This window comes from Choloepus didactylus, chromosome 21 (assembly GCF_015220235.1).
Source record: "Choloepus didactylus isolate mChoDid1 chromosome 21, mChoDid1.pri, whole genome shotgun sequence".
Classification (NCBI taxonomy): domain Eukaryota; kingdom Metazoa; phylum Chordata; class Mammalia; order Pilosa; family Megalonychidae; genus Choloepus; species Choloepus didactylus.
The window spans coordinates 8377897-8395755 of record NC_051327.1 but is presented as its reverse complement, the minus strand read 5'-3'; the positions used below and the strand labels follow the sequence as shown (position 1 = coordinate 8395755).

Here is a 17859-nt window from a genome sequence, read left to right as displayed (position 1 = left end):
GCCTTCCCATGGCCAGACAGCCATATCAGACAATTCTCCAATGTTCTTTGATCACTGGGCAAGGCATTGTAGAGATCAAATCCCAAGGACATGTTGGGTAAAAGATGGGGGTTCTTGTTGATATTCTCAATAGCAAATACAAAGGGCAGAACATACTGGTAGTGTTTGGAGAGAAACCTGCATGGAGCACATAAAGATGCTTAAGGATAATCCTCAAGTCCCATCCTTTGACATTATCCCTAATCAAGGATCCTACCTTGGTAGTAGATGGGTGCCCAGCCAAATTATTCCATGTGCACCAATAGCTGTCACTCCCATCACCCTTGGCATTTTGTAATAATATAATTATTACCAACTTTTCTCCAGATGTCCTAAATTTGGTACTAAGTGTTCTTAAGGGAGAAATCAGTACCCAGAATAGAGTGTGGTTAATAAATTTGAAGATCATAGTTAGGGTAGATTTCTCAGATAGGTTTCAAAGGCTTCAATTCTCAAAACCACGGATGTGTGTTCATCTTTGCGTTGACAGGTACTTCATATACATTCTTGTTGCTGTCAATGGAACCATGATGTTTCTGTGCAAAAACACTAAATCCTATGAGAAGCAACCATGGCAGGCAAAGAGAAAAAGCTTGAATAGGATGAGACAGGGTCCAGCAAAAGGCTTCCGTCACATGCCTTAGCCTCTGCACAGTCAGAGACACAGGGATCTGCACATCTAAAAACCAAGATACAGGAATGGGGTTTTACAGTTCTCAGGGTGGGGCATTTGGGAGAGAAGCACGAGTCACTGAGAGAAGCATGTGATGATGCTGATCCATGCCTCAGAGGGTTGTAAGAGATTAAAGAGATAGGGCTTCTCAAACTTTCTCATCAGTAAAATTAAAAAACAACAGTCTCATATTAATCAATGGAAATGAATTGAGAGTTCAGAAGTAGACCCTCAGATTTATGGTCAATCGATATTTGAAAATGTTCCCAAGTCCACCCAACTGGGATAGTACAGTCTGTTCAATAAACAGTGCTTGAAGAACCGGATATCTATGTGTGAAAGAATGAAAGAGGACCCCTTTCTCAAACCCTGTACAAACATTAACTCAAAATGGATCAATGACTAAATATGAGGCAGTACCATAAAACTGTTAGAAGAAAATGTAGGGAAATACCTTCAAAATATAGTGATAGGTGGTAGTCTCCTAATCTTTATAACCAAAGCACAAACAATGAAAGAAAAAATATATAAATGGGACCTCTTCAAAATTGAGTACTACTCTGCTTCAAAGGACTTTGTCAAAAGGGTGAAAAGGCAGCCAACTCAGGGGAGAGAGAAAATATGTAAATCACACATCTGATAAGGGTTTCATATCCAGATTATATGATGAAATTCTACAACTCAACAAAAAAAAGACAAACAATTGAATTTTAAAATGAGCCAAAGTCATGAATAGACATTTCTCCAATGAGGAAACACAAATGGCTAAAAAGCACATGAAAAGATGCTCCTCTTCACAAGTTATCAGGGAAATGCAAATCAAAACCACAATGAGATATCGTTTCACACCTATTAGAATGGCCACTAATAAACAGTAAACTACAAGTGCTGGCGAGGATGTGTAGAAATAGGAACACTTACTCACTGCTGGCAGGAATGTAAAATAGCATTGCTGATGTGGAAGACAGTTTGGCAGTTCCCTTGAAAGCTGAAAATAAGAGTTGCCCTATGATCTGGCAATTCCACTACTCGGTATAAACCCAGAAGAACTGAAAACAGGGACACAAATAAACATGAACCAATGTTCATAGCAACATTATTCACAAATGCCAAAAGATGTAAAGAATCCAAGTGTCCATGAACTGATGAATGGATAAACAAAATGTGGTGTATACATACAATAAAATATTATTCAGCAACAAGAAGGAATGAAGTCCTGAAGCACAGGACAGCACAAATGAACCTTGAGGACATTAGAATGAGTGAAATAAATCAGACACTAAAAGACAAATATTGGATGATCTCACTAATATGGACTAAGTATAAAATATGAGTTCGTAGTCATAGAATGTAGAATGTAGTTTACCAGAAGAGAGAATGAGGCTAGAGAATAGGGAGTGGCTTAAGATGTACAGAATTTGTAACTAGATTGAATTTAAATGAGTGGAAACAGATAGAAGTGATGGTAGCCCATTATTGTAAGTATAATTAACATTGCTAAATTATGTATGAATGTGGTCGAAAGGCGAACTTTAGAGTCATATATGTCACCAGAAGGAAAGCCAGAGTTTAAAATTTTGTACCTGCATAACTGAGTGAATCTTGTGGTGGATGATGACTCTGATTAATAGTAGACATATAAAAATTTCTTCCATGAACCAGAACAAATGTACAAAACTATTACTAAGAGTTAATAATTGAGTGGTATATTGTGAAAAATGAACCTATTACAAACTATGGACTGTATTTTACAGTAATATCTTAATATTCTTTCATCAGCAGTAACAAATGTATCACGCCAATGGTAGGGATCAATGATGGGGGTATGATAAGGGATATGGGATATTTTGTGTTTTCTCTCCTTTATTTATTTTTGAGCAATGAAAATGTTCTAAAATGTATTGTGGTAATGCACAATTATGTGATGATACTGTGAGCCATTGAGTATATACTTTGCATGGGTTGTATGGTGAATCAATATATCTCGATAAAATTGCATTAAAAAAGAAAAACATAATAGTCTCTCTGGCCAAAGAAAGGCTATAACTCTTGCCTGGTATAAGCAATTTAATGGTAAAACAGAGGAGTAACTTCTGATTATTTGAAGCCTCTTATCTGAGTTGTTCTGGCCAACTGTTTACATATATAGGTTTTTAAGCCTGTACATGTTTATTTATGTGAACCTACTAATTTGCCAATTTTTTTTTGACATTTTTTCTTTTCAGCATTCTTCTCCAAACATATTCCTTTTTTCTCAAGTATGCACTTTGGAAGTTCTGGATGCTTTCATCTTTCATGTTCTGCAGTTTTCATGAAAACTTTAAGTGATCAATTTACTTTTCTTTATCTTCTAGGGTATGATTTTTTACTTTCTGTATCCAGTCTTTTATCAGTTTCAGAAAATGACTAGACATTAGCTATTCAAATACTGCCTTACCAATACCTCCTCTCTTGCTTACGTGTCAGCATCTGACTAAGAATTTTTTAAATTTGGCATAGTCTTCTTCTAACTTAAAAGCTATTATTGATGAGTTTTTAGTTCTTTATAAATTTATATTTTGCAGTCTCTTGACTTTCCTAAATTCTGACTAAGTCCCTTTATTTATCCTCCAATTTATTAATTTTCTCTTCAACTTTGTATAATCTCTACTAAAATGCATTATATGAATATATAAACATTTATATTTTTATTTAAAATATTTTTATTTGATCAAATATTCTTAGTATTATTGGTGGCTTCTTTTTGCATGCTCATTACTGTGATCCCATTTTGTTGCTCTATAATTTTATAGTACTTCATGTTAGGGGTCTGGTAATTACAGTAGCTCAAGTCTGTGTGGCTCTAAATATTTATTTTTATATTGAGTAGTATTTATTGTTGCGTATTCTCTTAAATGTTTGGGAAAACCGGTAGCCCATTGTGAAATCATATTTGCTTGATTTTGATCTGTGCATAATCTGGGTCTGTACTATTTATCTCTCTACAGAGGATTCCTATTGCATTCTGCATCTGGAGAGACTTTATCAACCAAGGTGGTTGCCAGGACTCTGACCAGACCGCAGGCTTCCCTCTCTCAGCTCAAGAGGCCCAGGCTTCCTTCTGCTGTTCTGTTAAGCTCCCCCATTGCAAACACTAATAGTTCAGTGCTCACATTTGTTTTTTTTTTTCAGTTTTTCTTATTTTTGTCCCTTATTTTTTGTATGATATGAAAACTGCATTGAAATTTAGGATTCATTTAAGACCTACTTGAATTTTACAAGGACTGTCACAGAATCCCGTATGTCATACAATCAGAAATGGAAGTCTCACATTTCTTTGCAGTTTTTTTCCCACATATGCAGAAAAAATACATGAAAGTTTGCCCTTTGGCAAAAATTACTTCTCAGGAATTCTACAAGATAAGCTATGGCATGGAAAATTTCAGCCACAAAGTTTCATTGAGAATATATAAATTTATATTTCAAAATGATTTTAATAAATGACATTATTGAGGAATTGGTTAGATTTAAATAAGAGATATAGATTGGTAAATAGTATTTTATTATTGTAAATGTCCTAATTTTTTTTTAAATACTGGGGTTACATTAAAAAATGTCTGTGTTAATGAATATAATATTTTGCTAGGAAACACTTTGTAGGAAATATCTGCAAAATATTCTCCAATGGTTCAGAAAAAAATTAGAGGATGGTAGAAAGCAGCAAGGAAAGCCAAGGCAACATATTGAATTTCTTACTGAATATAGCTAAAAATAAAGACAAAAAGACTAACATGAAATATAGATTTCTATCATACTTAAAAGGCTACACACTATATATCATTGAGGATGTATTTTTGACCTGCATATTTAAAACATTAAATGCCAATTGCTTCAGTCTCAGAAAATTAAAATGAGCCATAGATAAAAAGAGGATTATTGATGGTATTCAGTACAAGCTTTTACCCAGAGGATGTTGCACAAACATTATCTATTTCAAGTATGAAACTAACAGAGACAAAGGAGTTTAATTCATAAAATGTGTACACTCAATATCATAGTATCAACACATAAAACAAAACTTTTAGAAGTGTGAGAACACTTAGAGGAAATGAAAATCATATTGAAAGAACTAAACACGAATAAATGGTTAATCAACAAAGGAATTTAGTATACTTATTCATAATCCTTTCATTTATTTATTTACTTATCTCAAATGTTCAGTATTTTAAGACAGAACATATATTTAAACAAATATTGATTTTGTCCTTGACCAGTAATGTGCTAAATTGGCTTTAAAAGAGAACTATTTGGGAAATTATTTAAAGAGAAATTCTTAGATACACCTCTAAAATTTCTCAATAATTTTCTTCCCAGGAAGGAAGTCACCAGAAAATGCGTAATTAAAGTAGTGAACAAATAAAACACTTGTAATGCGATTTTGTGAAATGACCCCTTCAATCAAAGAATAAATTGAACAAATATTCTCAAATTGCTATTAAAGTATTCAAGGAAGAGACAAACAATACACATGCATACATACATAATATACTATATAAGAGCGGATTTCACAAAAACTGCCCTGATTCCCTCTGAAAAATGTTATTGATGGTTCCAAACAAGACTTTAAAATGAATATGTACACATCATTATTCTCCAAATAAAACTGTAAAACATCCCATAGAAAAATTTAGTGATCAAATGGAATTTAAAGACAATGAAAAATAATTTTAAAAGTGTTCTGGAAGAATAAATATTCAGCAAATTATTGAAATACAATAAGAGGATAAATGACTTTCCAAATACAAAAATTGCCTATTTTTAATTTGTTAACAATGTCTCAACATAATTCAGTTTAACCAGGAGAGACAAATAAGTCCAGTAAGGGAAACAAATAATAAAGAAACACACCAGTGTATAAAAAAAGCAGTTCCATATTGTAATATAGTATTTAAAATACTAGAAAGAGGGTAGGTTTTTCATTTAATTGTGAAATTTAACTCTTTGGAAATATATGAACAATATATATCTATTCACTATTTAATCAAAAATAAATGCATGTGATCTAAAGAATTCAAAATGAAAAGATAAAGTGATAAAGTTAAGTAAGGTTATATTTATAAACTTATAAATGCAGGCAGACTAAGGGAAAATGATAAAGAGAGAGAACTCAATCTGAAAATTGTTTCATTTCCTCAACACAACAAAAGGAAAGTTTTCTACAGCCATCAGCAATCTGGTGAAATACACGTAGCACATTTGGAGATCAATTTTTGTTAAGCACATAACATACTCTTATAAAAGTTTTACCATCCCTTAGAAACTCTGGCAAAGGGTATAAAAAGGCAAGTCAGCAAGAAATAGTTAAGGCCAAAAAAATACGTAAGCAAACTGATCAAACAAAATATTAATTACAGAAAGGGCAAGAAGTGAGACAGAAATCACTGTTGTCACATTCTGTGTTAGTGAAATTATAAATCTGTACATTGAAAGAGCACATGAAAATAGGAATATAAGCATTTAAATGTACACAGATTTGCATCGGCCCTTTTGCACCTAAGAATGTTTATTCTAATCAGAGAAGTGTGCAAAGAAATCTGCATATGAATGCTTCTTGTGTGCACATTGGTGATACCAAAAATATAGAAATCATCTAAAATAGGTGGTAGATCATTCTAAGCTGGTAAAATATAGCACCATGTAAGCCTAAAAAGTAGACATTTACTTCTGTATATAGAAATATACATTTGATATAATGATAGGTAATAATAGAGAATAGAGAATATAATCCCATTTTGAAATAAATTCACATTTTATACCATGTGGGAAGATTTAAAAGTCACACTCAACAGTAAACGTGGTCTTTTGAGTGCAGACAGGAAGGAAGTTCACAAATCTCTGAATAAGTCTCCTGTCAAGGTCTGTGGGACCCTTAGGATTTCAAGATATAAACAGATTGCAGGAAGAAATGTTGTCTTTCACACTATGACTTGGAAGAATGACTCTCCGATCTTACGTGCCTTATACAACCATACAAGTCAAACTCTGCATCTTCCTGCGAAGAGATTCAAGAGCACAATTTTCCTGACTTAAACTCACTCAGATCCTCAAGCTGTAATGCTGGTCAAAGTGAATGACCAACAGCACCTAAAAACCAGGAGCTTAAATATGTATAAACTAAATGCAATAATAAAAGTGTACTGAAATAAAAACCACTTGATAAAAATCCCTAAATAAACTCCAATCCTCATTGCCCCTAGAGCAGTCAGAGAAGCTGAATTAAATTGAAGGGACTAAACCTAATAAATGTGGCACATCTTATCCCAGTCTTGTTATCAGGAACAGGAGGCTTGCAGTCCTCCTGGCACAAATTGAGACAAACAGATATTTTGCAACTAAACAGGTTTTTGTCATAGGAATCCTATGACACCAGTGGCTTCTCTAGAGAATTATTAGCAATTATTTCACTCAAACACAGATATGTTGATATATTCTATTATCATAGAGAAGAACAGTTGCTCTAGCCTCTGGGACACAGCTTCATGCCAAAACCCTTGTGTCTGAGGATTTCTCATTTCCAGTTTGCAAAGAGAGACATAAGTAAGATGACTCAAAATCTATTAGTTATAGACAATGCCAGGGTAAGGCAAGATTCCTGATTTAGAGCACTTTGAGCATCTGCAAATGACACCAACCTCATTCATCCATCACTCATTACCACCAGGTAGAAAAAAATATGTATAAAACCAGACACTTACTCTTGGAGAAACACATCTGTGACAGGATGGATAAAAAACCACTTCCACCCTGGTAAAAATGTATAAAGAGGGAAAAAACCACCAATAATCAAGTCTCCATCCCTGTGTACACTGGGCTTCATTTTCATAAAGCACTGTGGATCATCTATACTGCACTCAGAGAGTGGAAACTGCAGAAGTGAGAGAATAAAAATCAGAGGCAACATCCTACAAACATCTCCATAAATGTAATACAAAGCCCTTAGTCTGTGATAAAGTTTGAAGCAGGCTGGACTGGTATGAATCCAGCTGCCTCAATCCGTGCTAGAAAAAGCAAAAACAGATGATTAACTGGTGTATTCCTCCCTGTTGAGTAACAAATTAGAATGGTTTCTTGCCCCTGTCTAGGACTAGAATAACCTAGAATAACAAAGCCAGTGAATATATATGGATGAATATTTCTATGGAGATAGTAGTAAGAAATGCCGTTAAATCCCTTGTTGTGGATTACACAATCATCCTGACTTCTTTTAGCCAAAGGCCTGTTCCCCTTAGAGAGTAAGAAGATGTGGGTGCCATTTCTTTCCTGGGGCTCTGCATCTGAGGCTCTGTGCCCAGGAGAAAAACAAATGGAAAAACATGTTTGATGATCAATTTCGCAGCCCCACGAGGCACTAAAAAGGAATTGCAAAACCCTAGGGACCAACACCTTAGCGGCAACTATTTTCCCCAACTGATGTGCAATCCAACTGTGCACTGGAGAACAATAACATGGGATGACAGGTCAGAGAGCCCCTGTCCATAGGAGGCTGCACAGAGCCCCACAGAGGTCAAGGTGGGACAGGGCAGGTTTCAGAACCAGGCACAAAACACGCTCTGTGGGGAACACATAGTCCTTTTCCATAATGTCACCAAAGTTGTCTCAGATCCAGAGTCCTCTGCCTGAGCCAGTGACAGTCATGACCAGTCTATCAATCAGGTCCAATCTTAAGGTTAAACTATGCAGCAATTTGAATAGGGAAATTTCAATATTGAGTATTATTAACCCTAATCGGAGATTGCAGAGAATGAGAGATTTGTTAGTAAGCTCCCTGATCCAGCTGACTGTATGTGGACTCTGGCTGGGAACTTCTCCACCCTTCATTGACAGAGACACTCATTCCGAGCCTGGCAGCATCATCAAGTGTAACAAGGGCTCCATCACTGCATTCTACTGTGTCCTAGGATTCCTGGGCTCCTTGGCCCTGGGGAGCTTCACCTTGGCTTTCCTGGCCAGGAACCTGCCTGATGCCTTCAATGAAGCCAAGCTCCTGACCTTCCGCATGCTGGTGTTCTGTAGCGTCTGGGTCACCTTCCTTCCTGTCTATCACAGCACCAAAGGGAAGGCCATGGTGGCTGTGGAGATCTTTTCCATCTTGGCCTCCAGTGCTGGGCTCCTGGGCTGCATCTTTGCCCCCAAGTGCTACATTATACTGCTAAGGCCCAAGAGGAAGACCCTGATGGGGCTAAGGGATAAAACAAGTTCTGTGAGGTGATAAGCAAATTTTTATGTCTTGAATAAATGGGGCTATCCATCTAAATTAAATTATTCCCTTAATAAGGGCTCCACATCTAAATTAAATTATTCCTTTAAAATGATGAGATGGTGGGGTAAGAATTGGAAGCATTTCACAGTTTTCAATATTCATATGTCTCTCCTTTCTCTCTTTCATAGTGTCAGGGTACCACAAACAGTCATTCAGGTTTTTCAATCCTAAATTTTCTCTCAGAGTAATGTTTGGAGTAACCTACACAGGTTATACTATGGACAGTTGCCATTCCTTCCATCAGTGTCTTTGCTAACCCACCTATTGATGGCATTCTTCTATTTTCATATTTTCATATTTTCTCCATTTACCTTTCTCAAAATAAAGCCTCTCCCAAATACATTAGCCAGTTCCTCAATGGCCATTTGTTAATTGTTTCTTCATTTTCTTGCTAGTTTCAAATGCTGCATTTATTAAATAAGAACCCATATCCTATGTACTTATGAGTTTGGTTCTGTATTCATTGATATTTCGTCTTATTCTATAGTAGGCTTAGATAGTTTGTAGCACGGGTCTTCTCTCATTGTTCTTCTTGTTCAAAGTTCACTCTGTATCCTCACACATTTCTCTTCCACTTGAAAATCATCTTGAAAAATATCATTAAAAATAATGTTGGTTGTAATATTCTTTCATTAATTTTAACAAAACACTATGCCAAATCTAAATGTCAATAATAGGGGAACATAATGGATAGGTCTCAAATTTTATCTTTTTTCTTTCTTTTCAGAAGAAATGGGAATGTTTTCATATAGATTGTTGTAGTGAATGCATAATCTGTGATCATACAAAGAGCCATTGATTGTCCCCTTAAGATAGGTTCTATGTGTGAATAAAAAATAAAAAGAAAACTGCCTGTGCTCGAGAAGATGTGGAGAAAGAGGTATACCTATTCACTGTTGATGGGGAAGTAGAACTGTGCAGCCGCTCTGGAGGGCAGTGTGGTGGTTCCTCAGGAGGCTAAGAATAAAATTACCATATGATCCAGCAATCCTGTTACTAAGTATATACTCTTGTTCCTGTTTCTTAATGCTGCCACCTTGCAAAATATCAGATATGCATTGACTTTTATAAAGAAGGTTTATTTTGTTACAAATTTACAGTCTGAAAGTCATGAAAATGTCTTAATTAAGGCATCAGCATGAGTATAGCTCCACCGAAGGAAGACCAATGGATTCCGGAAACCTGTGCTAGCTGGGAGGGTACGTGGCTGGTGTCTGCTTGCTCCCAGGTTGCATTTCAAAATGGCGTTCTCCAAAACGTCAGCATCAGCTGTCAACAGCCATCTTTGAAATGTGTCTCTCAGTTGCAGCACTGAGGCCCTTCACTTCCTGAGCTCTTTTATAGGACTTCAGCTATTAAATCAAGACCCATCCTGAAGGGGTGGCCTCCATATTTCCACAGAAATAATCCAATGAAATGTTTCACTCATGATTGATTCACATCTCCATGGAAACACTAAGTCAGATGATTCCAACCTAATCAACACTAATAAGTATGCCCCCACAAGATTGCATTAAAGAATATATCATTTTGAGGAACATAATACATTCAAATCAGCACAACTTGGAAGAACCAAAAGTAGGGACACGATTAGATATTTGTGCACTGATGTTTATGGCAGAATTATTCAAGATTGCTAATGGATGCAGGTGGCCCAAGAGTCCATTGACTGATGAGCAGAAAGGCAAACTGTGGTGTATACATATGATAGAATATTGTGCAGCTCCAGGAAGGAGTGAAGTTGTGATGCATGCAACGATGTGAATGAAACTTGAGGGCATTTTGTTGAGTGAAATAAGCCAGAAACAATAGGACAAATGTTGTAAACTCTTATTAATATGAGCAAACTATAATGTGTAAATTATAGTAGCACAATACTATAAGTGTAATTAACAAAGCTGAGTAGAGTATGGCTGAAAGAGGAAGACTGGGGTCATGTATGTCACCAGAAGGAAAGCTAGAAGTAAAAACTGGGATTGCTTAACTTAGTGATATCTAGAGTGGACAGGAATGTGGTTAATTGTACAAATATAAGAAAGTTCTTACATGTACTAGAACAAATGGACATCACTAATACAAGTTGTTAATAAAAGGGTAGTATATGGAAAAATACAATTAATGTAAACTAAGGTCTATAGTTAACAGTAGCATTGAAATATTTTTTTCATTAATTGTAACAAAGGCACTATACCAAAGCTAAATGTCAATAATGGGGGATATAAGGAGCATGGGATTTTTTTTTGGAAGACATGAGAATGTTATATTGACAGTGGTGGTGCATGCATAACTATGTGATTTTACCAAGAACCATTGATTGTACACTTAAGATGGATTATATGATGTGTGAATAAAACTGTTTTAAAAAATAATAATAATGTTGGGGCATAGATTTTTATACATGTTCTGAGCTTTAAACATATTTGGGGGAGAATTTCCCTATGTACTTTGTTACAACTTTTCATTCAGAAACATGGTTTATCTTGTTATGTAAATATGGTGCACACTAGTTTCATCAGCCATCTTTCACTAATTGATGCTACACTAAAGTAGCAACCCCAGTATCTCAGGAGTTTGAAGTGAGTAAGGTTTATTTTCTGTTCATTTTAAAAGCCCGTCAATCAGGGTCCGCACTCCAACACTCAGACTCCTCTCTTGTTATTGCTGATGTTGTCGGCAATGAATAGAAGAGAACTGGCAGGACCACACAATGGCTTGCAAATCTTCTGCTTAAGGAAGCATGTATCTCCTGAGCTCACATTTCATTGGCCAGTGCAAGTCACATGGCCAAGCTTAATGTCATCCTCATGGGGAAGTAAAAGCCTCCCACACTGAGGAAAGAAACACCTGACATCAATAACACAATCTACTAGAGTGTGCTGTCCAGGTCACAAATGTTTGCTTCTGTCTCTTCTGCACATGCCCCCTCCCAAAGGGAAAGAAACTGAAAAGTCTAATCAGTTGTTCACAGTATCATCATATAGTTGTACATTTATCACCACAGTCAGCACTTGAACATATTGATAACTATGAAAAAGTGTGTGGCTTTGTTTGGTGAATGATAGAAAAGATAATAATAAAAAGAAAAATACAGTGTCATGTGATACAATATATTAGTAAGGACAGAAAACAACACCACTACCAAGAATCCCATATCCCTCCCTTTTATCCCCCTCTCATACACATTTAACTTTGGTATATTGACTTTGTTATATTGAATGGAAGCATATTACAATGTTACTGTTGACCATAGACTCTAGTTTGCTTTGATTGTTTTTTCCCAAATACCATCCCTTTTTCAACACTCTGCATGGTTGACATTCATTTGTTCTCCCACATGTGAGAACATTTTTATATTTGTACATTTAGTAACTGCCACTGGCCACTCCAGTTTTTGCCAAGTTATACAGTCCCAGTCTTCATCCTCTATCTTTACCTCAGGTGTCATACACTCCCCTATCCCACCTCTTTCAGCCTTACTCACAGACATCTTTGTTTAGTGTACTTACAATATTGTGCTACCATCACACAGTATTATGCTATCTATTCCTGGATCTATACAGTCAATCCTGCTGAACATTCTGTAGTGCTTCAGCATCAAATGCCTGATCTCTACCCTCTTTCTGTCTCCTAGTAGCCTGTGTTATCAGCTTTTAACTCTCAAAGTTTGCTCACTAATGTTAGTTGATATTAGTGAGCCCATACAGTATTTGTCCTTTTGTTTATGGCTAACTTCATGCAACATAATGTCCTCAAGGTTCATCCATGTTATTATGTGTTCCATGTCTTTGTTCTGTCTTACAGATGCATAATATTCCATCATGTGTATATACCAGTTTTTTTATCCAGTCATCCATTGATGGACATTTGGGCTGCTTCCATCTCTTGGCAATCGTGAATAATGCTGCAATAGACATTAGTTTACAAATGTCCATTTGTGTCTTAACTATCAGCTCCTTTGAGTATACACCTAGCAATGGAATAGCTGGGTCATATAGCAAATCTATATTTAGCTTCCTGAGGAACCTCCACACTGTCTTTCAGAGTGATTGCACCATTCTACATTCCCACCAGCCTTTCATTTTCAGCCTATTTTTGCCCTTGTGTCTAAGGTGAGTATCTTATAGACAGCATATAGATGGGTACTGTTTTTAATCCATTCTGCCAGTCTGTGTCTTTTTATTGGAGAGTTTAATCCATTAACATTTAGTGTTACTACTGTAAGGGCAGTACTTTCTTCTATCATTTTGTCTTTTGGATTTTATATGTCATGTCTTGTTTTTTCCTCTCTCTGTTTTTACCCTTCCTGATAGTCTTCACTTCTACACTCTTCTCCAAACCTCTTTCTCCTGCCTTTTCCTATCAGCCTGTAGCACTACCTTTAGTATTTCTTGTATCACTGGTCTCTTATTCACAAACTCTCTCAGTGTCTGTTTGTCTGGAAATATTTTAATATCTCCATTTTTGAAGGACCATTTTCCCCATATAGAATTCTTGGTTGGCAGTTCTTCTCTTTCACTATCTTAAATATATCATACCACTGTCTTCTCACCTCCATGGTTTCTGCAGAGAAATCTGTACATGATCTTATTGAGCTTCCCTTGGATGTGATGGATTGCTCTTCTCTTGCTGCTTTCAGAATTCTCTCTTTGTCTTTGATATTGAACAATCTGATCATTAAGTTTCTTGGAGTAGGTCTATTGGGTTCTATTCTGTTTGGGGTGTGCTTAACTCCTTGAATCTCTAATTTTCTGTCTTTCATAAGAGTTGGGAAATTTTCAGAGATTATTTCTTCTATTATTCTTTCTGAACCTTTTCTCCTCTCTCCTCCCTCTGGGACACCAATAACATGTATATTTTTGTGTTTCATGTTGTCTCTGCTCCCTAAGACCCTGCTTATATTTTTCCATTCTTTTTACCATCTATTCTTTTGTGTATGTGAATTCAGATATCTGGCCTTCCCATTCACTGATCCTTTCTTCTGCCTGTTCAAATCTACTGTTGTATCCCTCCATTGTCTCTTTCATCTCCTCTATTATGCCCTTCATACCTATAAGTTCTGCCATTTGTTTTTTCAAGTTTATGAATTCTTCCTTATGGTCATCCAGTGTCCTCCTTATATCCTTCATCTCTTTGCTATGTCTTCCCTCAGTTCATTGACTTGATTTTTGAATTGATTTAGCTTTGTTTGAACATCTCCAATTAATTCTTCCTTCCATTTATTGAATTGATTTAGCAATAATTGCTTCAACTCCTGTGTCTCAGTTGAACTATTCGTTTGTTCCTATTGCTGGTCCATATTTTCATGTTTCCTAGTATGGCTCATTATCTTAAGCTGTCTAGGCATCCAACTTTCTTGATTAGTTTATTCTGGAGCTTGTTTTCACTCTTTTACTTAGGGTTTTGTTGTTTGGTTTTGTTCTTTAACCCTTGGTGTTCAGTTCAGCCTATTCTAGACCTTTAAGTTAGACTCTGTTTAGTTGATCAGAGTTTTTCACCTCTTGTTTTTCTGTTTCTTGCCCTGCCTCTATGGAGCCTTCTGGTGTGATGGTGTCCTCAGATATAGTCAACCGCAGTCAGGTTTTCCCAGTCTAGAGAGACCCAAGTCTCAATAGAAGGATATAGAGTTTCCCTGAAAATGAGACCCTCCTGTGAGGCTTCTAGACTTTGTTCTTTTCCTATCCTTTCCAGCAGGTAGCACTTGCCAACCTGAAGCTTCCCCACCACATAAATAGGTGCACTGCCTTTAGTTCTCCTGATGACTCTGATCCTGTTGGGGGTATGGTTGTCTGAAGCTGGTTTCTGAATTCCAGCCCCTGGGGCCTGAGTTCTCAGAAGGAGGGCTGCAAAATGAGCTTGACCTCTCTCCTCTCTCCCAATCCTAGGAACTCTAGCTGTCTCCCAGGGGCACTATTCCCTTCTCCTCTCTCCTCTTTGGGGCAACTCCAGCTTAATTCCTTGGTCAGCCTGAGTTGCCAGTTAAGGAATGGGGTGGAGACATTCTTCAGAAGTGAATGTGAAATTCAAAGAAGTTCTGGGTGCTCCATCTCCCCGAGACTAGCCTAGACCTTCAACTTGGGCTGTCTGATAGAAAATAACCACATACATTACTTTAAATTCTTGTGCCACATATGTTACTTTTAAATAAAAAGAAAAGAAAAAAGGGGAAAAAGCAATTCCCTTTTTAAAGACTTTCCCCAGCCTGGAAGTTTGTCAGTGTCAGAATAGAATATTTAAAGATGTGTTTTTGGCTATTACCTGGATACATACTAACAGCTTCAATTCCACCCTTGCTGGGGGCTATTGAAGTATAAAAAGGGAAGGAGTCAGTGAGAAAGGAGATGGGACAAAATGGAGAAAAACAAAACAAAACAAAACAAGTATTTTTGGAGCCAGGGAGCCAGGGAGTGGGTGCCTGCTTTTATGTGCCCCCCCCTTCCTGGAGCCCAGCCCTTCTCTAGCACCCCCAGTTCCAAAAGTTAATTTATTAATTTGTTAGTTAATTCGACAGTTGAGGCTAGGTGGAGCCCCACTTCTTGTTCCTAGCAGATTGTTTTTGTCTTTTATTTTCCTTTTAGGAAGCTGCCTGCAAGACCGTCCATGGGATCTGGGCAGGGAGGGGTACCCAAACCCTCATTGGGGGAACTTACAGATTTTGCTGCAATCTCAACTTTTCCACCCATTCCAAACTTGTGTACAATGTGTGACTGGTCACTGGAGACACCAAAATTACTGTTTCATACAGTTCCTGGGTTATTACCAGCTCCCCTGGAGGAGAGACCCCCTCACATTTTTTTAAAATTCTTCAGGATCTTCAGTGATGTCCCCCCTCTCATTTATAATTCTGCTTATTTGGCTCTTCTCTCTTTTTTATTTTGTCTGCCTAGCTAAGGGATCATCAATCTTGTTGACCTCAAAGAATCAACTTTTGGTTTTTTTATTGTCTCTATTGTTTTTCATTCTCTATATCATTTATTTCTGCTGTAATCCTTGCTATTTCTTTTCTTCTACTTGCTTTAGGATAAGTTTGCTGTTCATTTTCTAGCTTCTTCAGTTGTCCCATTATTTCTTTGATTTTAACTCTTTCTTCCTTTTTAATGTATGCATTTAGAGCTATAAATTTCCCCTTCAACACTGCCTTCACTGCATCCCATACATTCTGATATGTTGTACTCTTTTTATCATTCATGTTTAGATATTTGGTGATTTCTCTTACAATTTCTTCTTTAACCCACTGATTGTTTATGGGTGTGTTAACTCCATATATTTGTGAGTGTTCTAAGTCTTTGATGATTATTGATTTCTAGGTGTATTCCATTCTTATCAGAGAATGTGCTTTGAATAATTTCAGTCTTTTTTATTTATTGAGGCTTGTTATATGCTGTTCTAGTTTGCTAATGCTCTGGAATGCAAAACACGGAAATGGATTGGCTTTCATAAAGGGAGTTTATTTGGTTACAAAGTTACAGTCTTAAGGCAATAAAGTGTCAAGGTAAGTCATCAACAATTGGGTACCTTCACTGGAGGATGGCCAATAGTGTCCAGAAAACCTCTGATACCTGGGAAGGCATGTGGCCAGCATCTGCTCCAAGTTCTGGTTTCAAAATGGCTTTCTCCCAGGATATTCCTCTCTAGGCTTCAGCTCCTCAAAAATGTCACTCTTAGATGCTCTTGGGGCATTCATCCTCTCTTAGCTTCTCCAAAGCAAAAGTCTGATCTTCAGAATGTCACTCTCAGCTGCACTGAGTTCCTTCTGTTTGTCAGCTCATTTATATGGCTCCAGTGATTTAATTTAGACCCACCCTGAATGGATGGGGTAACACCTCCATGGAAATTATCCAGAGTCATCACCCACAGTTGGGTGGGGCACATCTCCATGGAAACACTCAAAGAATTACAATCTAATTAACACTGATATGTCTGCCCACACAAGATTACATCAAAGATAACAGCATTTTGGGGGACATAATACATTCAAACTGGCACATATGCCCCAGCATATGATCTGTCCTGAAGAAAGTTCTGTGACCACTAGAGAAGAATGTGTATCCTGGTGTTTTGGGATCTATTGCTCTATATATGTCTATTAAGTCAAATTCATATATCACATTGTTTAGTTTTTCAGTTTCCTTATTGGTCCTCTGCCTGGTTGATCTATCTGTAGGAGAGAGAGATGTATTAAATCTCCCACAATTATTGTGGAAACATCTATTGCTTCCTTCAGTTTTACCAATGTTTGTCTCATGTACTTTGGGGCACCTTGATTGGGTGCATAGACATTTAGGATTGTTATTTCTTCTTGTTGAATTATCCATTTATTAGTATATAGTGGCCTTCATCGTCTCTTCAGACATTCTTGTATTTAAAGTCTATTTTATCTGAGATTAATATTGCTACCCATGCTTTCTTTTTGCTGTAGCTTGCATGGAATATTCTTTTCCATCCTTTCACTTTCATTTTCTTTGTGTCTCTGGTTAATAGAATAATACAGCCCACCCAGAAGACAGTGTGGTGTTTCCACAGGAAACTAAGCATGGGGTTGCCATATGGTCCTGCAACTTGGTTACTGGATATATACTTGGAAGAACTGAAAAGTGGGACACAAATGGACATTCACGCAGTGGGGTTTATGGTGAAAGTATTCATGATTTGCAGTGGATGGAGGTGGCCTAAGGGTACACTGACTGATGAATGGAATGGTGAACTACAGTGTATAGATACAATGGAATACTGAGCTGCCAGAAGAATGAGTGAAGTTGTGAGGTGAATGGACATTGAGGACATCATGTTAAGTGAAATGAAACAGAAATGAAAAGAAAAACATTACAATGCCTCACTAATATGGACTAAC

The 17859-nt window shown here is 36.8% G+C and overlaps 1 protein-coding gene across 1 annotated transcript; it reads left to right on the top strand.

The window, feature by feature from the left end:
- The first annotated feature begins 8187 nt into the window (after nucleotides 1-8187).
- Nucleotides 8188-8960, top strand: LOC119518089 (vomeronasal type-2 receptor 116-like). The gene has a single exon (XM_037815162.1). The coding sequence runs from the start codon at nucleotides 8331-8333 to the stop codon at nucleotides 8958-8960; it is 630 nt and encodes a 209-aa protein (XP_037671090.1). The 5' UTR covers nucleotides 8188-8330.
- Nucleotides 8961-17859: the final 8899 nt, after the last annotated feature.

Excerpts from the sequence above, each read along its gene's own strand:
- LOC119518089 (XM_037815162.1), top strand. The coding sequence starts at position 8,331 with ATGTCACCAAAGTTGTCTCAGATCCAGAGTCCTCTGCCTGAGCCAGTG.